Consider the following 22,761-nt stretch of genomic DNA (forward strand, 5'->3'; position numbering starts at 1 on the left):
CAGCTTAAAGCGTTACATTCTTATGAGGGAGTTTTGCAAAGGTGAATCAAAGGTGATTCATAAATAAAGGTGATTCATAAATAAAAGGTGAAATGTATCACCTGAAGAGGTGATACAGCTCATACCAATCCTCAGTTCTGAAAGCTTAGAAAATATGCTGTCAGTTATGCAGGAGTTTGAGAGGGCATAAGGGATATGTCAGCAGACATACAGTAACAGTTTTGTTTGCATGCATAGAATTAAGAAGCTTGAGAGCAATGGAAAGTGTTTGTCCTTGCCTGTCACCATCCTGTCATGCGTGCCTGGTCATTACCCAAAGCATCCTTCCTTCAGCTATACGCGTAAGAGTAACGGCAGATATCATTCTTCTCATGCTGCTGAGGAGTCCTTTTTATGCCAACAGTACTCTGTTCCACAGTAGCCTTGTTCCCTGACCTGTAAGTAGATTTAGAAATGCCTGTATCTCTCAGCGGACGTGAGTGAGTGAGTACTAAACTGTTGGTCCCAGGAGCCCTCCCCCGTTCCTGAATTGCAAAATATATTTATTTATTTATTTATTTATTTATTTTCAGGCTAGATCCTGGCTGCGTATTGAGGTTAGACTTCGGTATGCACCATTCCTATGAAGCTGAAGTTTCCTTTGGACGGGAAGGAGGGATCAGTGTTGCCCTCCAGTAGATCCATAGAGCTAGCACAGTGCAAAGTACACTCGCTCCACAATTTAGACACAATGTCTGTGTCTATACTAATAAATTAAACATGCCTGTAAATATTTGACACTGAGAACAACTGGCACAGAACCACTCACATCCATAATATTAAACTTTTAAACCTTCTAAACAAGGTAGTTTGTGAAGGCTGCCAATATTGAATGGTCTCTAGCCTGCTCTAACCACAAGTCGTGCCCAGGAATTGTTTGGGAAAAGTGCTAGTTTGCATGGGCCAAAACCATACTGGAGTCTGTTCCAGCAGTTTGACAGTGTAGACAGTCAACTTTGAGGGCTGAGATGCATTCCCTGGCACTGTTGAATGTACTAGTATAGGCATAGCCAAACAGGATATTCCACATATTCCTGCAAGACTCTTTCTGGTAGTAAGATCAAATGTATATTTTTAAAATAAATTATGTATTTTCTTTCCTTCCCATAACATGGGAGAAGCAATTTGAATAATGCTATGATGGGAGAGAAACTTTTGGTGGTGAAGAGTGGAATATTTTATCAGAAGAAAATTAAGTTAACGTAACAGTATTCCTTTCATTTTAGTCAGCGTGAATCCTTCAATAATTGTCCTGTCCTGTGGGAACAGGTTTCAAGAGTTTAACATTGGCTTTTGAAAGTGTTAAAGCTTATGCAATTAAGCATTGGTTAATGTCTCTGACAACAGGAGGTAGAGCTACACAGCAACTTTGTATAACGTGTGCGTGCACTTCTCTGCTGTAATTTGCTTAAAAAATTTATCGCCCCTAGATTTGCTAACACTAAATGCATTCATGGTTGTGCTACACAGTTTTTATAAAATCTTCTTACATTACCACATGCTCCCTTCCACAGGTGGCATAGTATAGAGAAACCATTTGTCCATTCTAGTTGTGTGTATAATATTGTTTGATTTTTCTACACACAAAGTAGAAATAATAATTTGACATTTTACATGTTTTCATGATCTTAAGAAGAAATCTTTGAGGATTTATATTTCGAATATCTTAAGTTCTTTAACGGGGAAAAAGAGCATGTTGTTTCAAAAATCATTTCACTTACCTTTGCCATCACTGTTTTTATACACCAAGTTGCATTATTAAAATGTTCTTAAATCAGCTGACTTGTATTTGGGCAACTTCATAAAAAGAAAAAATATCTGGTGGATAGAAAAGGATACCAGGGAGAAGCAGATACATCATGTAAAATACCCATTATTTTCACTGTAAAACTGCTTTTTTTTCCCAACGTGATTTTCAGCATCTCTAGTCAAATTGCCTTTTGGTTTTGTGTTCCTCTTAAACTAAAAGAATCATGCTTGTTGACATTAGTTACGGCTTCCATATGTCTGTCACATTTCAGTTATAAATATAACTACTGTGCTAATAATTTCAGATTAACACAGAAGCAGGTTTGTTTCAGGATAAATGCAGTACACTTTTCCCACCTCAATGTTGTTGGGCTTTTTTAGAGCTCAGAATCACAGGATGGTTGAGGTTGGAGGAGACCTCTGGCGTTCATCTGGTCCAACCCCTCTGCTCAAGCAAGGGTCCTGTAAAATGGGTTGCTCAGGACCGTGTCCTTTGTGTCTTCCCCTGTCCCTGCACTCTCCCCATGGTTTAATTTGCAGCAATGAAGGAAGAAGGTTGAGAAAAAATGGCACTGTTAGTTCAAAGACAGCTTTTGAATCTCTCCAAGGATGGAGACTCCACAACCTCCCCGGGCAACCTGTGCCAGTGCTCGGTCACCCTCACAGTAAAGAGTGTTTCCTGATGTTCAGACAGGGCCCTCCTGTGTTTCAGTTTGTGCCCATCACGTCTGGTCCTGTCACTGGGCACCACTGAGAAGAGCCTGGCTCTGTCCTCTGTGCCACCCTCCCTTCGGGTATTTATATACATTGATAAGATCCCCCTGAGCCTTCTTTTCTCCAGGCTGAACAGTCCCGGCTCTCTCAGCCTCTGCTCATACGAGAGGTGCTCCAGTCCCTTAATCATCTTTGTGGCCCTTTGCTGGACTCTCTCCAGGATATCAGTCTCTCTCTTGTACTGAGGAACCCAGAATTGGACACAGTACTCCAGGTGTGGCCTCACTAGCCCTGAATAAAGGGGAAGGATCACCTCCCTCCACCTGCTGGCAGCACTCCTCCTAATGCAGCCCAGGATGCCATTAGCCCTCTTTGCCACAAGGGCAGACTGTTGGCTCATGGACAAATTGCTGTCCGCCAGGACCCCCAGCTCCTTTTCTGCAAAGCTGCTTTCCTTTTCTCCAAAGCTGCTTAACTCTTAGAATATGTAAATTGAAGTCAGTTACTAACTTTTGTGGTTATACCTTTGATGTAAGTACAGACATTATAGTTAAGTTTCACATTATTTTGAGGACTTAAGAACACAGCTGTTTTATTTCTATTCTGTTTGTCCATTGTGAGGTGCTGACTTCAGTAGGAGCTGAGGCCACTGAGCACATCAAAAGATCAACACCCTTACTGTGTAAACTTTGGTTTATAAATTTGAAATTGTTAACTTTTTTCCCTCAAGTTATGTCATAATAGCATCTGAAGTAGATTTCATAATAAGTAAGGTTTTATGCCAGCAAAACATTAATAGAGCTCATACTGTAAAAATAAGATTAGACTGGTGAATTTAGGCCTCCTTCCAATAAATTAGTTGAATACTGGGCTGATGCCTTGGCCAGTTTTTAAAGAATGATTTTGTAGTTTCTTTTGGCATCATAGCATAAAGCCACTTTGAGGGGAACTTGGTCTTTTTAATTTCTTAAAGATGTTCAGTAATGTGGTCGCAGATTGACCCCAGCTGCTTTTAGTCTGTGACTTTATTTAGGTTACAAAATAGCCTAAGTGTGTGCCTGTGTTTATGCACTCCCTCACGCGTATTTACTCACGTGTATGTATTTTAAGAGATTTATTCAGCAGTAGACTAATACACATTGCAATGATAATGAGCCCACCAAGTTGTCATGTGCCTCAATATTCAACAGTTATTTTGTGGTTATATTTATTTATTGAAGGGAAAATAAGTAGACTTCTAGAGTATATTTTAAAAACTGATAAAATTAATCTTAAGAGCACTTAACCCTGCTGCTTTTCATTGGGGTAGGGTGGTTTTAAAGACCAGCAGACCAGTCTAGTTTTTAATATTCCCAGGTTTTCTGTTTTATTTGTTCAAAAGCTGTTCTTAAATAATAAGATGGGGGAAAGGAAAAGCAAATATAATACACATTTTCTGATAAGAACTGAGATTCTTTAGTAAACGTTCTCACAGTATTGCTAACAGTTATATTTTGAAAGAAAGGGATCCAGCTAACTGAAATTGTACCATAAAAAATGCATTTAAGTATATGCGTGTCCTTGCTTAAAATTAGAAAGCTGTACTTAGAGAGCTAAATCTTTGTTTAACCAATTTTATGTAAAATCTATGGTGCATTTTAAAATGCATTTTTTTCTTAATCTGTGAAATCTGTTCATTGCTTATAAGATGCTGTGTGGGGAAACCTATTAAATAAATACATAATTCTTTAGTATTGCATATAATTAATTATCCATGTCCATAAAAATCAATCTTTTACAAGTTAAGTTGTTCTGAAAGAACGCGAGTAAAGGTTTTATAATTTATCCATAGGTTATTGGAGTGGCATGGGATTAGCCTTAAAACTCCCAGTGAATTTGTGGGTGGAAGGAGGGACAGTAACATAACTGTGCTTTATTTTACGCACACATCAGTGATACTGTTCACATATTAAGTCTTCTGCCAGTTAGGGCATAAGTCCCTACTGTGCTAGAAGACTGAATGCATATGTGTGAGCATTACAGAATTCCCAATGTTTTAACTTATGTCAAGAAAATATTCTGATTAATAAATAATAGTTACTCATTTTATATTATGAGAATATTTTTTGCTAATGTTCTCCAGCATTACAAAAATGGGCATGTTTAATGAGATCAATCTTGTTTTCAGTCATCTTACATAAAATTGGAAACATAAACATTACTTGGATATAACAGAAATATGCAATGTGCAAAAACATGCCAGTGAGAAATGCTTTTACATTTCGAAAAGTTATTCCAGTTGAGAAGGAACAGTTTCTAACTATCTATTATTCCTGAAGAAGAGAGCAAAGTAATTGTACTGTAAACACAGAAAACACTGTCCTTGTCTCTTGCAGGTTGTGATACGATTACAGCTAACTTATTGTTGTTAAAAAGCTCTACTTTGCTGCCTTAGATGAAGAGCAGATCTTTCTCAAAGATATTGACTTACTTTTGAAAGGCACTGGGTCATACAAATACCAGTGTTTAGAAAGGTCCTCTTATTTTTCAAATGCCAGCAGCAAAGTAGTTAAGCATTACATGAATGGAAAGAAAAATGAACAGAAGAAACACCGTAGCTTGGTCTTTGTAATATTACCACAAATATTAGCCTGGTTTTCATAATATTACTGCAAATATAAGTAAAACACAGAAATCATGTGAAAGGAAGCCTCAGTCAGATTTCTTTTATAGTAATTTTGTAATACTTATGTTTTTGCAGGGGAAGTCCGTTTGACTCCAGAGGACTTTGCCAGAGCTCAAAAATATTGCAAATATGCTGGCAGTGCCTTGCAATATGAAGATGTGAGCACTGCTGTGCAGAATCTACAGAAGGCCCTCAAGTTACTGATTACAGGCAGAGAATGAAGCCTTTATCCAACAGATTCATGTCTTTTGCCTAAAGAACTAACAGCTTATTACTGTACCTGTTAGGGGAGTGGAGTTATACAGAAGTTCTCAATCCCATCACCCATGACAATGAAATCACTGTTTCAGTGTCAGATTAGCAATTAATGGTACAGTAGGAATCTCTGCTTTCATTTTACAAACAGTGGAGCTAGAAACATATGAACGCAGTGGCTTGATGTAAGCAAAATACTGAAGAAAGTACCGTGAACACTGCTCAAGGGTTAGAATTCATCTTGCAATATTTAGATTATCAGAATGGGAAAATGCTGAATCTGTAAAAAACCTGAGCATAAGAATGTTCTGTTAAAATTCTTACTCTGATTTTATTATTTCAAATAATTATTTAATAAGTATAATAGCTTTAACATGGTAACTAAGATTAGCGCTTTCCTCCTGAAATGAGAACATGTGAGAAGGCTTGACAGATCCACAAGGGGAAGGACTTTTTTTCTATACATAAATTATTTGGGTATTATCTGAGACATAAGTCAAAGTTGAGGGAGACCTGAGGACATTTGTATTTCATTTTAAAACATGCTGGAAAAAACATTTCTTGATACTTCAGATAGAGTCGTTTTGATGGTGTTTCAACCTAATCCCCCACAACTGTACGGACTGTTACATGTATTCTTGACTATCGGTTCTTGCTCCTTTTGTGTGAAAACTTAAAATTTTGTATATGTATGGGTAATTAAGAGAAAGTACTAATATTAATCAGAGATGATCCTGAAACCGGAGGCAGAGATTCTAAACAACATGAACTGTTAGGGAGATTTGCTTCGTAGCTGTTCCATCTTTTTAAGAGGCTGAAAAAAGGCCTGTTCTTCAGCCATTAAAGCAGTATAGGTTCATCTCTGGTATTAGTGTCATAGAGCTTCGTATTTCCAGCTAATACTCTTCCTGTCTGCTTTGTTGTGGAGACTTTTTGGACTTGGGATTTAATTAAAATATCTTGGAAACTGAATTTTGAGTCTTTATGAGGTCTGCCTTTGCAATTATAGAACTCTTGATTGTTAAAAATCCATCCATGCTGTTTAAAAGAAAGAGTAAGTAGTCTTTTAACTGACGTGACATAATAATTGAGTACACCATAAAGCATGTCTGATTTGTGTAATAATTTTAATGACATATTATCTGACCTGTCTTTCCTTCCAAACTGCCGGATCAAATCCACGTATTCTTTATAGTTGCTCTGTTTTGCAGTGACTAAAATAAGTCTGGTATTCAAAGCAAAAAGATGAGGAAAAGAAAATCAAACATAAGCATGCATTAAAGTTTAGCTGGTCATATCCTTTTAAGAGTGTAGAGTCTTTGATAGCAGGTTCGAAAAGGGTAGTATGAAACTTGTAAATGTATGCTTAAACATTTTAGTTGACTGAGATTTAATAGATAAAATGTCTGGTATTGTTTGTGTTGCTTTCTGATATGGGATAGCATGCTAATCTGGACAGTGATTTGGATTAGATTTTAATTGTTTTGGGAAATTTAGAATAAATCAGTCTGAAACTTTTTTGACAGTAATGCTGTACAGACCTGGGCAATAAGCATGTGTTTTGTACAGTGATTCCTGCAAGATAGATCCCTCACTTCAGTATCAAACTGAATTACTGTAAATTATTCCATGTATATTATTGTGGTGCTACACTGTGATTGGAAAAGCTGCTTTTCAGTTGAAAGAAGGATGCAGAACATTGATCCATGTAGAAATATATATATTGCGTTGCTATAAAAAAAATCAGAAGTTGCTTTTCATTTGGGGATCATGCCGCTATTTACCAATAGCAGCTTCAGTCCCCAGCACTTGAAGGAGGGAAGTCAGTTTTCCTCTTTCTATTTACAAAAGCCCCAAAGTTCTTTTAATTATTTTATATCACATGGAATAATAAGCAAGCTATGATACAATACTGTATTAATTTGAGGCTTTTCAATTAGAACTGATTTTTTTGGGTGATTGAATGATATGAACTGGAAGTACATAACTAAGAAGGTTGCAAACGAAAATTTAAGTATTTCTTAAAGTCTGTAAAAGATTGTCTGTTGTCCATGATTATGTTGAACCTCTAAGTTCCTATAGGAAACCAGGCAATCATCAGTGAAAAAGCGATAAGCAATGAAAAAGCCATAAGCAATTTTTTTTGAGTGATCATTTACAAATGTGTAACCACCTTCTGCCTAGAAAAAAATTAAGTGTCTCTGAGGGGAATGGAGATGAAAATGCTAATACAAAAGTTTAAGAATTTCTTAGAGAAGCTACCAGGACATTCTTTCTGAAAATAAATCAGTGTTTAGAAGATTTATCATATAAAATTCTCATGAATTCTGTAAAATTAAACATATCCTAATACCGACCTTCAGACCACAATACCTGAATTAGCACATCGAGTTCAATTTTGCATAAAATTATTTTGCTCCGATCGTTTATTTTTTAATTGAGAAGTTTTGTAACAGCCCATCAGACCATGTTTGAAGCCACATCTTTAAGCCACATTTGATTCAACAGACTGAGTATTTATCATCGAAACTGATGCCTAAAGTAAATTATAGCAAAACATTTCCATTCCATTAAGTATAGCCTCTGGGACAGCTTTATGTGTGGCAGATAGCGCAAAAGTACAAACCAATGTTACAGAACAGTTCAAAAAGCGTACACATTTGAAAATGTCAGGAGAAAGTAGGTAGATAGCCTGTAATTATTCCAAATTGGAATTTGTGGTAGGCACCGGCATTTATGGGCCCCATCGTTAAATATCATGTGAGCTTTAAGTGTTGACTGATTCATTTTACAGCCGCTCTGAATGATAAAGTATCAACCCATAGCTCCTTTTAAACCAATTCCCAACACATACGAATACAGTATTAAATAAAGGAGAGTGGCATTTTTGTTGCATGCTACAGCCGACAGCTCTCTCTTCTTCAGTATGATTGCAGCCCACATGCGTGTTGGCCTTTCTCCTTTGGATTGTGAGTTTGTCTTGCTTAAGAAAGGCGAAAGAAGCGTTTTCTGTCAGATATTCCATGTTCAGTTTTGCTACTTATGTAAGCTAGAATTTTAGTAAATCTGTTCAATGTTTGTTACTTAAAAGGCTTTTGGTATTACTTAATGTTTTTGCAGTTCTTTATACTTTCACCTCTCTGCAGGGCAAGTTCCATGTTATACTTCAGGATTCCTATGAAAGTCTTTGAGAAGTGTCTTGCAGAGCAGGTCATTGTTTATGAAATGGTGGAGATTTTTTCAAATGTGCACTAATTGGATTTACTAATACCGGAGGTGTTCTTTTTAAATTGTTGCAGTCATTTCAGGTGGAATTTTTAATGATGTCCTTTGTAAGTGACATTTCAGAAGCACAGACTTAAGTATGATCATATTCCAGAATGTGTTTCTAATTGTAGTATTTGATGCTATATAATACTTACCTATGAGAAATTAACAACAGAGAAACTTACTGTCTGAAGTAGGATGGTGGGGTGTGCGGACACACGTGTCTGTGCATTTGTAATATAATGCATGTAAATTCAATGGTGGCCTATAAGAATGCCTTCCAAAAAACATAAGTACCTTGTTTACAAGTACTGGGAAAATGTCAGATACAAGTAAACAGATACTGTTGACAAATGGTGTTCTTAATTCTAAACTTTAAATGTACTAGCATAGTGCCAAAAGTTAGCTTTTAATTGTGCAGTATTCCAAATGGATGATCTTTGATTTTTCTCCTTTTTCATGTCAACAGTAAAATAGGAGCCTGGTACAAAAAGAATGAGAACACAAATTTAGAGGAAGTTAGATTTATGGAAGATCAAAGATAGTTTCTGGTATTGTAAAATCTTTGTGGTAATGTTCTGATTGAGATTGGAAAGTGCCCTTGCTTATAAAGTATAGTTCTTGCTTTCTTTTAAAATGTCCTTTGTTGTGTGGTTTATGGAATTGGAGCCTGAGCCTGGATATCTGGATTAGGAAAACCTAAAGTTTGATGCCAAGTTTCTAAACCACCAGTGCATTCTGATACTGACAGCAACTGTTCTTCACAATCACCTCAGAGTACCTATTTTTAAATGTTGGAATTTTAACCAAGTTTGTTGGGGAAAGGAGCAATGCTTTTCTTATTGCATCACCACCTTTCAGTGCACAGCTGTAGAGACAAGAACTGGAGAAAACATGAATTTGCGTTAGATATTTCACTATCAGCAAGAAAAGAACATTATGTTGCCAGCAGAGCTCTTTTTGGCTTACAAGAGTATTGGAACAGTCAGATCATAGAGATCGTCCTGAATGTAATGCCCTAAATGATCTCAGAATAGGAACTTTATAAATAAGAGCATTGAAAACAAACTTGAAAGAGAGTGGAGACGTATGCCAGGGGAGAAAAAGAAATCACATTCTCCACAGAATGGGAGGGGGCACAGAAACGATTGCAGAAGAAAATGGAAGAAATCCTTACAATGCCACATGGGATGGGAGCAGGGCAGTGACTGGAATGAGGTTAGAGTTGTTGGCTGGTTTCTGTAGAACCTTGAAAGAGATGAGAAAGAAACTTGAGCTTTAGACAAAAGATTACAGGAAGATAGGAGAGGTGGGGAGGAGCACAAGAATGACCACAGAAACCCACTTTTTTTTACCGCAAACTGGGAAAAATGTGAGTTGTAGCACAGGAGAAAGTTAACCTAGTTGAGGAAATGATAGCAGAGACTAAGTCTAGCTCTAAAGGGGAAGAAAAAAAAAATACAAGTTGACAGCATTCTGAAAATGGAGAGAAGTAGATCTTCTCATCCTTGGAACCTTTGCGTTCATTAAATATGTCATATTTATTAAATAATTAAAATTGGTTTGCTGTGGCCCTTTTGGAAAACTTGGGGAAACTGCATAAATAACTGCATGGTATCTGCAGAGAACTACAGAGATCCACGTTTGTCCTTAAAATGCTATCTCCTGATTTTGTGCTGTCCTCCCTGTTGTGATTTGCCTCCCCTTTTTCTCTGTCTGTATTTAGTCTGTGGTGTTCCTGTAGGTAGAGGGGAGGTGGTTGTGGTTGAATACAATGCTAAGTATGAGTGATAGCCCACATTTTTAGACATTCTCGGGTGATTTGGGAAGATTAACAGGGTCTGGGTTTTACCTGGTGTGTGCTATGGAGAAAAATGTAGCGTTTGGAGTTCCCTCCTGAGCTTCAGAGGCTCTTTGGCAGCAGTAGGACTACAATATTTAAAGAAGGATATGTGGAAATTAACTCTGCTCAGAGCCGTATTCTCGATCACAGCCCAACAAACTGATCTCTAGGAGCTTGGAGACCTCCAGCTAAGCAGTTGGTGAAGTTGTCAACTTTTACTTGCCTCAACCCATCTTAAAAATGGGCTTCTTTAGATTTAACGCTTCTTAGTATAGTCAGGATTTTTGTAATCCTGACAAGTAATGACAAGACAAGGGTTGATTTTGGTAACAAGTTCCCAAAATAGAGTTTTTAGGAGAGGCAGAGAAGGCTTTAATAAGTAATGAGAGGATGTATAATGAGAGCGGAAGGAATAGAAAAAAACTTGATAGGATAATTTAGGGGACAATGGGCAGGAATGAGGAGATCTGAGATACGGAGACAATGTAGTTGTAAGTCATGGGCAGCAATTTATAGACTAGTAATACCTAATGCAAATCTTAAAATGTTGGTTTTATCAGAGGACCAACATAACCTCCATTCTACAATACTGAAATAAGTACTTTTAATGGATCTATAAGTTCACAGTATTTTACAGCAGAAGAACAGCAAATAAAGCAATTGTATTAAAAAAAAAAAGTTGCGATCAACTTCAGACCTGTTAGTTTAACCACAAGATTAAGCAAAAGCTTACTTCAGATTGTGAACAAGACTTGAAGTTCAAACATGGGTATGATAGCATATAGTATGTTTTCTCCCAGCCCTTTCATTCTGCCCCTCACCCCGGGTGGTTTGGGACACTGTTTTTAGATGTTTTTAAACTGACACAAGTTTTTAGAAAATGAATATGATTAATTTAATTTACTTAAAATGAAGTAATGCTTGACATAAGGCTCTAAAAATACTTAGGTGGAAATAGATTAACATGACAATTGAAAGATAGATTAAAGCTGGTGGAAAAAGAGATTGCAGTAAATTCTAAATTATTTCCAGGATGGAAACAGAGAGAGATCAGCCTAGGGGGACATCCTGTTTCATACATCAGTGACTTAAGTTGAGGTCACCATCTAAGTCACATGTAATTTGTGGATGAGATGAAGTTGGGAGGTATTGCAAGTACTGCAGAGAACTGGGAAAAATTCTGTGACTTTGACTGAAGGACTAGAATGGAGTGAAACTGAAAGCACAAAATACAAAGTCACTCACTTGGGTTCTAACGAGAATATTTTTTAAATAAAAATTAGGATACTGGAAGCTGAAGTAATTCTGATCAGCGTCACCTAGTTCAGCGGGCTAATGCAAATTTAGGATGTATTGACTGAGATTGTTTCAGTACAGAGAGTAAGTACGCTGTCACAATAGCGGGTTTGATTCTGATTGTTGGTGAAAGTTATTTACTAGTAAGAGATGCAAAGAAGGGCTACTGAGATGATGAAAATCTTACCTATTGAAAAAAGATTGTCTAGTTATGGAATGGTTTTCTTAAGGCATTAGGGACAAAGCATTAATTTGTTTTAAGACATCTTGATAAATTTATGGATTGGATTGGATTGCAAGATTGAAGTGGGTCTAGAGTAAAAATTTCAGTTAGTCAGTGAGCTTTTGGGAGGGTTTTTCTGGCTTCTGCTCAACGTTGAGTAATGGTCCCTCTCCCAAAATACCTGGAAATGTTACTGTAAAAAAAGGTATTGCAGGACCTGAGACATTGTGATAACCTGATTTCTCCCAGTGTCTTTCAGTGACACATCATTTTGTCTTTATTAGGTCTAATGTTTGTTATGATGCATTGTAAGCATTTTGTGAATAATAGTGAGTGTGGGGCAGAATGAAGAGATTTTTATGCAGTGTGTGAATTCAATACTTGGTGTATGTTTGCTTGTGACTGTGGAAGAATATCCACAGTCTGCATGTTTCTGAATGCAGACAGCTTTTAAACTTGCAATATGAAAAGCTTATCAAAGATTCAGATGTATAGCATATTGTCAGGATATGGCACTGCTCAAAATAGAGGCCATATCTCTTGGTGTGAATACAGCTTTGCAGGAACTAGCCCATACTGAAATCCCTGTAAGCTGTTGTAGAAAACAGCAAATATTTCTTTTGTGCTGAAGGTAATCAAGTGTATCAGCACAGTCTTGGGAAAAATACTTTATTCAGTGTAGATATTAAATCTGTATTTGTAAAACAGGCATGCAGGTACTCACGACCACTGCACTTCAGCTCAGCAGCCCTTTGATAATAGAAGCTTTACACACATCTGGTCTTTATCCTACACTTACTTGCCTGAGTGACTTCACCCATGTGAATGGTTCTATTGAGGCAATAAGAGTACTCGTGTACATTAAGTGTTTGCTGTGTTCGGGTAGAAAGCTTTGCTTGTTGTTCAGTAAAATATAGCTAGAACAATGGCAATGGCTTTAATGGATCCAAGTGTGGTATGCTGTTAGTTCTCCGGTGTGGGGGGTCTAATCTTATAGTCTTTATACTGACAGATTTTGAGACAGAAGTCTTGACTTTTTTCCATTTATGTTTTGTGTTGGGAAATGCTGAGGTTTTATTTGTACTTTAAACAAAATAATAATGATAAACCTTACTGAACCTAATTGCACTAGACTTGCAGAAAAGGACAGTACTCCTTTGAAGGTTCTATCAGTATATTTTATGGTACAGATACATCTAAACATAGCTCCTATTAGCTAAGAAATTTTTATTCTCAGCAACACCTGCAGGAACGTGCACAAGCCCCACAGTACAGGCCCTGCCGCGTATACTGCAGGTGGTCATGAAAGAGGGCAACTTCTTGTCCACTCTTAACCACCTACCGCAATCAGAACATTCAGCTCTCTTTCGAAGAGAGCATTATGAACGCTGTTGAAGCTTTCTTCCCCTTACCTCACAGCTTTAGATGATATACATATGTCAGGTTTTAGATGATCACAGAGGCGATCAGCTCCGGTGCAGGCGCGTCCCGCAGCAGAGCGGCAGATCGTGGCGTACAGGGGGTTTCCTGAGCCGGGGAACCCACAGGGGAGCGCAGAGACCTGCCGGGAGCCGGCAGCTCTCACCAGGGCAGCTGGCGAGGCATGGGTGGGGCCAGGAGCAACGACTGCCACCCCCCATCCCCCACTAAAGGCAGCCCCAGGGAGCGCCGCCACCAGAAGTGCTGCCAACAGGACGGGCAAACAGGGCGTGGCGCGGCAGTTGGCGAGGGAGGGCGCCTCTTGGAAGGAGAGGCATTCCACGGGCCGAGTGGGGGACTCAGCGTGCACAAAACCCAGCAACTGGGCACAGGTCAAGGGCACTCATCCTGCCTGACCCTCAAGGCAGAATGGTGGGCACTCGTCTGAGGGTCAAGGCCGCGGCTGCGGCTGGGGGGTCTGCACCATCTACCCCAGCGGCGGCCGGTGCCTCTACCCAGACAGAACTGCTGAAGAGAGAGGCTGCAGTGCAGACCTCGGGCTGCAGGGAGTGCCTAGACCTCTCTCCTGGGGTAGGGACAGGTGGCAGGCCTGCCTACAAAAGGTGTGCCCAGGTGGAGGACCTCCTGCAGCAGGTGGCTGAGCTGCAGGAGATGGTGAGAAGGCTGTGTAACATCAGGGAGGCGGAGAAGGAGCTAGATAGCTGGTTCCAAGTGCAGTCTGCAGCGGACCCGCAGCCCATGGCCAAATACTCCCCCATTGGCACACGCAGAAGAGAGCGGGGGGGCCAATAATGCAGAAGAGTGGACAGTTGCAAAGGCAAGGACCAGCAGGAGGAATAGACTTCCCCTGAAGCCTGAGGTGCCCTTGCAGAACCGCTTCACCGCTCTGCAGGCCCAAGAGGAAAGTCCTGTCACACCAGGAGAAGCGCTGGAGCTAAGTAACGCAGCCTGATCTGCCCCCCGTATAACAACCAGCGCCGCTAAGAAAAGGCGACGGGTGATAGCAGTAGGCGACTCTCTTCTGAGAGGTGGGGAGGCACCCGTTTGCCGACTGGACGCACTCTCTAGAGAGGTGTGCTGCTTACCAGGGGCTCACATCAGGGATGTCACTTAGAGGCTGCCAAGCCTCGTACAGTCCACTGACTATTATCCGCTGCTGCTGTTTCACGTGGGCACCAGTGACACAGCCAGGAGCAGTCTGAGGACTATCAAGAAGGACTACAGAGCCCTGGGAGCGGCAGTAAGGGACTCGGGAGCACAGGTAGTTTTCTCATCAATCCTGCCTTGCAAAGGGAAGAGGTTTGAAAGGGCCAGTCGAATCTGGCGAGTAACAAATGGTTACGGGACTGGTGCCACAGCCAGGGGTTTGGCTACTTAGACCATGGGACTCGCTTTGAGAAACCTGGTCTACTCAGGGCTGACGGGGTCCCTCTGTCAGAGGAGGGGAAGAGCATCTTCAGTCATAGGCTTGCCAAGCTGGTGAAGAGGGCTTTAAACTAGAGATGCCAGGGGAGGGGAACCTCAATCCAGCCCACTCCTACTAGTTTGATGCCAGGGCCAGCAATAGATGCCCAGAGCCTGGAGAAGGAACACAGGTCAGCAGGAGAGCGCCTGAAGAGCAGCACAAAGGAACTCCAGCCAGTAAAACAGCGTCATTGGGGGCCCAACTTAAATGCCTCTATGCAAACGCACGTAGCATGGGGAATAAACAAGAGGAGTTGGAGACGTGCGCACGCCTGCAGGGCTACGACCTTATTGGCATCACGGAGACGTGGTGGGATGGCTCCTATGATTGGAGTGTTGGGATGGAAGGATACAGGCTCTTTAGGAAGGACAGGCAGGGGAGACAAGGAGGGGGTGTCGCCCTCTATGTCAATGACCAGCTGGAGTGCATGGAGCTCTGCCTGGGGATGGATGAGGAACTGACCAAGAGCTTGTGGGTCAGGATTAAAGGGAAGGCAGGGACAGGTGACATTATGGTGGGGGTCTGCTACAGGCCACGTGACCAGGAAGACCGAGTGGATGAGGCCCTCTATGGACAGACAAGAGCAGCCTCACACTCACAAGCCCTGGTCCTCATGGGGGACTTCAACCACCCCAATACCTGTTGGAGGGACAACACGGCAGGGCATAAGCAATCCGGGAGGTTCCTGGGATGCGTCGATGATAACTTCCTTCTCCAAGTGGTAGAGGAGCCAACGAGGAGAGGTGCTATGCTGGACCTTGTTCTCCCCAACAAGGAGGGGCTGGTGGGGAATGTGAAGCCCAAGGGCAGCCTGGGCTGCAGTGACCACGAAATGGTGGAGTTCAAGATCCTTAGGGCACCGAGGAGGGTGCACAGCAAGCTCACTACCCTGGACTTCAAGAAAGCAGACTTTGGCCTCTTCAGGGATCTGTTTGGTAGAGTGCCATGGGACAAAGCCCTGGAGGGAAGAGGGGCCCAAGATAGCTGGGTAATATTCAAGGATCACCTCCTCCAAGCTCAGGAGCGATGCATCCCAACAAAGAGGAAGTTAGGCAAAAATGCCAGGAGGCCTGCATGGATGAACAAGGAGCTCCTGGACAAACTCAAACACAAAAAGGAAGCCTACAGAGGGTGGAAGCAAGGACAGGTAGCCTGGGAGGAATACAGAGAAATTGTCCGAGCAGCCTGGGATCAGGTTAGGAAAGCTAAAGCCCTGATAGAATTAAATCTGGCCAGGGACATCAAGGGCAACAAGAAAAGCTTCTACAGGTATGTTGGGGATAAAAGGAAGATGAGGAAAAATGTGGGCCCTCTCCGGAACGAAATGGGAGTCCTGGTTACCTGGGATATGGAGAAGGCGGAGGTACTCAATGACTTTTTTGCCTCGGTCTTCACCAGCAAGTGCTCAAGCCTCACCGCCCAAGCTGCAGAAGGCAAAGGCGGGCACTGGGAGAATGAAGAGCTGCCCACTGTGGGAGAAGATCAGGTGTGAGACCATCTAGGGCACCTGAAGGTGCAGAAGTCCATGGGACCCGATGAGATCCATCCGCGGGTCCTGAAGGAACTGGCAGATGAAGTTGCTAAGCCACTATCCATCGTATTTGAGAAGTCGTGGCAGTCTGGTAAAGTTCCCACTGACTGGAAAAGGGGAAACATAACCCCCATTTTTAAAAAGGGAACAAAGGAAGACCCGGGGGACTACAGGCCAGTCAGTCTCACGTCTGTGCCTGTGAAGATCACGGAACAGATCCTGCTGGAAGCTATGCTGAGGCACATGGAGCGCAGGGAGGTGATTTGAGACAGCCAGCATGGCTTCACCAAGGGCAAGTCCTGCCTGACTAACCTAGTGGCCTTCTATGATGGAGTGACTACATCAGTGGACATGGGAAAGGCTACAGATGTCGTCTATCTGGACCTCTGTAAGGCCTTTGACACGGTGTGAGAGACTGAAAGAGTTAATGTCTCAAACATTGTGGCAAAGCAGGTTGCGGTCTGCACAGCAGGTGAGAGGCACCGTAGGGGACGCGGAGGGCATGCCGGAGGGTGTGCAGTTCCATGTTCTGACAGGTCCGGCAGGACAACGCACCATATATGGTCTGAGGTCATACAAGCTCATTTGAGGAAGGGGCTCACGACCACCCAAAAGACCCTCTCGCGACCACCCCCCAGTGGCGCCTGCGCAGGACATCAGGAGTTACGTAACTCCCTGAGGGGCGTGACTAGCGCGGCCGAGAGGCGGGAACTAGGCTATAAAAGGTGCCGCTGCAAGGAGCCACGTGCGCGCCCACCGCCAGAGGACTGACACGTCTGCAGTCGTCATTGTGGGGTCCAAGGGTGGTGAGCTCTCTCTCTCTCTCCCTCTCTTTTTTCTTTTTCCTTTTCCTCTTTCCTTTTTCTTCTTATAAATGTCTCAATAGAACCCATGCCACCTGCCATGATGCTTTTCAAGTTCAGGTTGCTTCTACCATAAATAAAACGTTTGATCGATCGTCTGGTGTCGTTTCACCTTAATTTAGCCCAAGGGAATCACGAAACCACTACGACCCCCTGAGGTACCCAGTCTGGGTCCTGACATTTTTATTGGCGTCATGGACAGGATTCCCTTGCTGGTGCTAAAGTGATCGTTGGGACCAGGCCTTTGCGCAGCCCCTTTCTGAGAGGAGTCATACACCAGGGGAGACGAGTCCTCAGAGGTCTAATAAGGGATCTGATCCCTATAATTGTAGGCTCATTATGGCCTCCCTGGGAGGTCCGATTGTAGATTGTACCCCTCTCCTGGAGAGATTAGAGGGCTATAATGCCTGACTTTCTCCCTCTGGTATGACTTAGGCCCATAGTAATTGGCATGATTCGCAAGCGGTAGTGGACGGAATATCCACTTTAGCTAAGGAGCGAAGGTTGAAGCAAGGAAAGGGGAAAGTGTTGGTATGTGCGGTTTTGGGAGCTGCCCTGGTGGCAGCACACAGGATAAATGCGTGGTCCAACAAGCAGAAGAGGAGGGAACAAAATCCCTTCAAGATGTAGTGAAGGCTCTGAAGGAACAACTAGAAAATGAGACAAAAAGTCTCTCCGATCAGCTTGCTGCAGAGCAGGTGACCAACCAAAGGCTACATACTGCTTTGACAGAGGCTTTGGAGCAGGAGAGAATATTACGGGAGCAATTAGATGAAAGCCCCTCCCAAATTGGTGTAGAAAATATGGATGCAGATTCTGATGAAGGAAAAGAATCAAAATTGTTACACCCTCGTAAAGATCTAGAACATGTAAGAGAAATATCTTCCCTTGGAAGGAAGGAAGCTATAATGCGACCTTTAATTAAGACTGAGACTGTAGATGGTGGTCAAGGGGGAGTCCCACAAGTTACTACCCGCATCGTTCCTTATTCCCCTACTGATTTGGCTAAAATTCAGGAAGAATATTCCCGGGGACCCTGAGAAACGGAAACTGAATATGTACGGAGAGTATCTCTTAGCGGGGGTGACCATATCTTGCTGAGTGAGGACGAGGCAAGAGGGTATTGGGGACTGGGGGTTTTTATAACCACAAATGACAATAGAGAGCCTTGGTCCCTGACCCAAAGGGTAGCATATTGGGCAGGTGGACCAGATCCTATGGAAAGGGGAGACCCCTTCTCAATTAAAACACCTATGGTGGGTCACATTTTAGAGAGCATACAGAAAACTGTGTGTCTCCAGTTGATGCATGGCCCATTACTGGTTCCGCAACAGCCCTCTCCCATGCAATATGTGGCAGACCCCGACAGGTTGCACCCTCTTATAAGGGGACTACCCGATGCCTTGAAATTATATGCGGTGCAACTACAAGATCGGTTGAGGGCACCCCGACCCTGGAGAAGGGGAGGTCCCCCGGAGATGACATGGGGAGAAGTAGCACAGGAATTGATTAATTACAGGAGACAAATGGGATTTACCACTGTGGGAGAGACAAAATCCAAGGCGGACCTTAGAAGGGTGGAAGGGAATGGGGGAATAAAAGCTACGCCCTCATGCAATCCTTGACCCACCTGGGCAAGGCCGACGCAACCCCCTGATAATAGAACATATACACTATGGGCAGAGGGCATTTCAAAAGGGATTCCCAGGGAGGTGATGAACGGGTTGCCCACTTCCAAACTGGAAAGTCTGGTGAAAAGCTGGACAAAATAAAGGGAACCTTATCTCTCTCGGACCCCAAGGATCTTCCTCTCCTATCCCGGGAACCTGGAATAATAACCCCATCTGCCCCACAGGAGACTGAGTCGATTTGAGCATCCCTGAGTCAGGAAACCCCCTCCGCTGTCCCCAGTCAGTAAGCTGGGGGACGGCCGGTGGGTCTATTTAAGAAGCCTCACAGAAAGTGACAAAGGGGACTTGTTGATTACCTTTCCTGTAAGCCCCTTCAAGACTCCAGTCACATTTTTAGTAGACACAGGGGCTCAGATGTCAGCTCTCCAGATGGATGTTGCTAACCACCATGGAATAGTTGCTGACAAAAAACAAATTTGCGTCACAGATGTTTTTGGAAATTCTAAGTCACAGCCAACTGCCTGAGTCAGGTGCTGGCTGCCAGGAGATGCACCCCCTGTTGAAACCATAATGATATTAGGCTCATTGCCCACGAACATTCTAGGATTGGACTTATTAAAGGGGAGAGCGTGGGTAGACTCAAAAGGGAAGGGAATGGAAGTTCGGACTCCCTGCGGCCTCAGTGAGACTGTTACAGTCGGCACCTGCACTCCCTCCTTCAAAGATAGTAAATGTGAAACCCTATGCCTTGCCGTTAGGGGCAAGGAAGGGAATTACCCCTGTAATAACTGAGTTGCGGGAACAGGGGATAATTATCCCAACTCACTCACCTTATAACTCCCCTGTGCGGCCAGTCTGTAAACCAAACAGAAAGTGGCGATTAACAATTGATTATCGGCGCCTGAATGCCAATACAGGTCCCTTAACAGCTGCAGTGCCTAACATGGCCAAGCTGATTGCAACCATACAGGAACGAGCCCACCCAATCTTGGCAACTATTGATGTGAAAGACATGGTTTTTATGGTTCCCTTGCAGGAAGCAGATAGAGATTGTTTTGCTTTTACCTGGGAAGGGATGCAGTTTACTTTTACACATCTTCCTCAGGGATACCGCCACTCACCGACCATTGCCCACTACGCACTGGCACAGGAGCTTGCCCGGGTTACCCCTGAGAAGGAAGTTAGGATATACCAATATATTGGTTGGCGGCCCTGATACCAACGTAGTGGGACAGACCCAGATGAAAATAATCACTCACCTGGAGAGTATAGAACTCCAGATCCTGACAGAGAAGGTACAGCTCCCATCCTCGGAGGTAAAATTCCTGGGTGGAGGGGTGGGACAGTGTGTATTCCCCCCGAAACCTTGACTACCCTTGAACAAGTGGGAATGCCCGGAAACAAAAGGGAACTCCAACATGCCTTAAGGCCTGTTGGTATTTTGGAGGAAACACATTCCAGATTTTTCCATCATAGCCCGACCCCTATACGATCTGACATGCAAAAAGGCCTCTTGGGATTGGACCCCCATCCATGAGGAAGCCTTAAAACTACTGATTTTTGAGGCTGGGGTATATCAGGCCTTAGGGACGATACATCCAACTGATCCCCTCCATATCGAGTGGGGTTTTGCCATTCACGGGCTATGAATACACGTGACAATGTGGACCTGAGGGTCCGACTCGTCCCATTGGGTTTTATTCATGCAGTTTCAAAGATGCAGAAAAACGATCCTCAGTTTTGGAAAAGAGCCTTTTTATAGTTAATCTAGCCCTACAGGAAGCCGAAAAAATCATAAGGCAGCAATCAATTATTTTGAGAGGGCCCTTTAAGGTCCTGAAACCAGTATTGGCTGGGACCCCACCCCCCACAGGGGTTGCACAGTGGGAAACGGTCAGAAAATGGTATGCACAACTGGATCACTATTGCGATGCACGTAAGATAGAAGGAGCACCTAAGGTACTTCAGATACAAGAGTCACCCAATAACCAATCTAACCAGGAGACACCCCCCCTTCCTTTATAAAACCAGCTCACCCGTTCGAACCTCACTTGAAGAATGTGTGGTTTACTGATGCATCTTCAAAAAGAGAAGGAAAGGTATGGAAATACCAGGCAGTAGCCTTACATGTTGATTTGGGGGAGCGAATTGTCATGGAGGGGGAGGGAAGTGCTCAGGTAGGGGAGTTGATAGCGGTTTGGAGTGTGATAAAAAGAGAAGCTGAGTGCAAAGAACCAACATTTATTTATACGGATTCATATGCTGTATTTAAAAGATGTACTGAGTGGCTCCCCTTCTGGGAACAAAATCAGTGGGAAGTTAACCGGGTACCTGTGTGGCAAAGGGAAAAATGGGAGGAAATCTTAAATGCTGCTAAACAGGGGACTTTCTTGGTGGGATGGGTAGTTGCACACCAAAGGGGGAATCACCCAGGTCATGTTTGGAATAACCAGGTAGATTCGCTAACCCGTTTAGCTACAATGGCAACAGAAGCTGAAGAAGAAAAGTGGGAATATCTGTTAGAGTGGTTACATGTGAAACATGGCCATTCGGGGGTCAAAGACCTTTTCAGAGAAGCCGGAGGCAGAGGCTGGCCTGTTACTCGGGAACTGTGTAACGCGATCATTTCTGCTTGTAATCAGTGCCGTACCAGATTAGAGAGGCATCCCTTACAAGAACCCCCTCTCCACTTACAGGATGGAAAGGGCCTCTGGGAGACTTGGCAAGTTGATTACATAGAACCTTTTAAAAAGTGAGACAGGAAGCAGTATGTTCTTGTTGGGGTGGAAGTGGTATCGGGATTTGCCCAGGCTGAGGCCGTTGCAAGAGCAACTGGGGATAACACGGTGAAAGGGTTGAAGCTATGGTTTAGTTATCTACCTAAACCCCAGTCGATCCAATCAGATAATGGTAGCCACTTTACTGCCCGGGTGGTTCAGGAATGGGCAAAAGGCGAGGGAATACAATGGATATTTCACCCCCGCTACTATCCTTGAGCTAATGGGATAGGGGAAAGAACAAATGGATTGCTGAAACGTGTACTTAGCCCCCACAATTCCAGATGGCCTGCATGACTCCCCAATGCCGTAGCGAAAGTGAACAGTCGCTGGGGGGTAAATGGATGTCCCAGGCTCACCGCATTTTTCCCCAAACCCCCCTCCCTGCTCCCGGGGAAGAGGGAAACGAAGGACCTGTTAGAGGCACTTCGCTACCCAGGACAACCTGTTTTGGTAGACTTACCAAGGGTAGGAGAAGTACCCTTAACTCTGAAAACTCCGCTTAACCTCTATGCCTGGGTAGCCACCGACACCCACAGAAGGGATTATCAAATTAATACTAGATGGATTGTGCCGTCCTTTTGAACCTGCTTTGTTCTTGTTCTATGTATTTGCAGGTCGTCGCAGAAACCTTTATAGCCATATGTGATTGTCTCCTTGGTTATACTCTGTTTGGCATATCTATACATGTATATGTTGCAGGTTGTGAACAAACCATCGCGGGTTCTACGTTCACAATTGCAGGGTTGTTGATGTTTGTGTTATTGGCTTGATTTTATTGGAAATTATTTGGTGACTATATTGAGAAAGATGGACGGGAAAACCTATTTTCTTTTTATCACTGTTGGGATCCTGGGATCACGGGGTGGTACCCCCAATTTGGCTTGGGAGTTGATACAGGGATTTGTACGTATGTGGAATCACACGGACCAAGGAGTATGTATTACCCTCCCTGACTCGACAGAAGGGGGATTTAAATTTGCAATGATTGATTTAAACAGTA

General features: G+C 43.0%; 1 protein-coding gene across 3 annotated transcripts in view; it reads left to right on the forward strand.

Moving 5' to 3' along the window:
- The window catches only part of VTA1 (vesicle trafficking 1), a 44,342-nt gene extending 37,948 nt beyond the window's left edge, over nucleotides 1–6,394 (forward strand). For all 3 annotated transcript variants that reach the window (XM_076333731.1, XM_076333732.1, XM_076333733.1), the window contains one exon: nucleotides 5,243–6,394. In XM_076333731.1, coding sequence (XP_076189846.1) covers nucleotides 5,243–5,388 — 146 coding nt within the window. In that variant the 3' untranslated portion in view covers nucleotides 5,389–6,394. The remainder of the gene's footprint in view (nucleotides 1–5,242) is intronic.
- Nucleotides 6,395–22,761: the final 16,367 nt, after the last annotated feature.

This window comes from Aptenodytes patagonicus, chromosome 3 (genome assembly GCF_965638725.1).
Source record: "Aptenodytes patagonicus chromosome 3, bAptPat1.pri.cur, whole genome shotgun sequence".
NCBI classification, from domain to species: domain Eukaryota; kingdom Metazoa; phylum Chordata; class Aves; order Sphenisciformes; family Spheniscidae; genus Aptenodytes; species Aptenodytes patagonicus.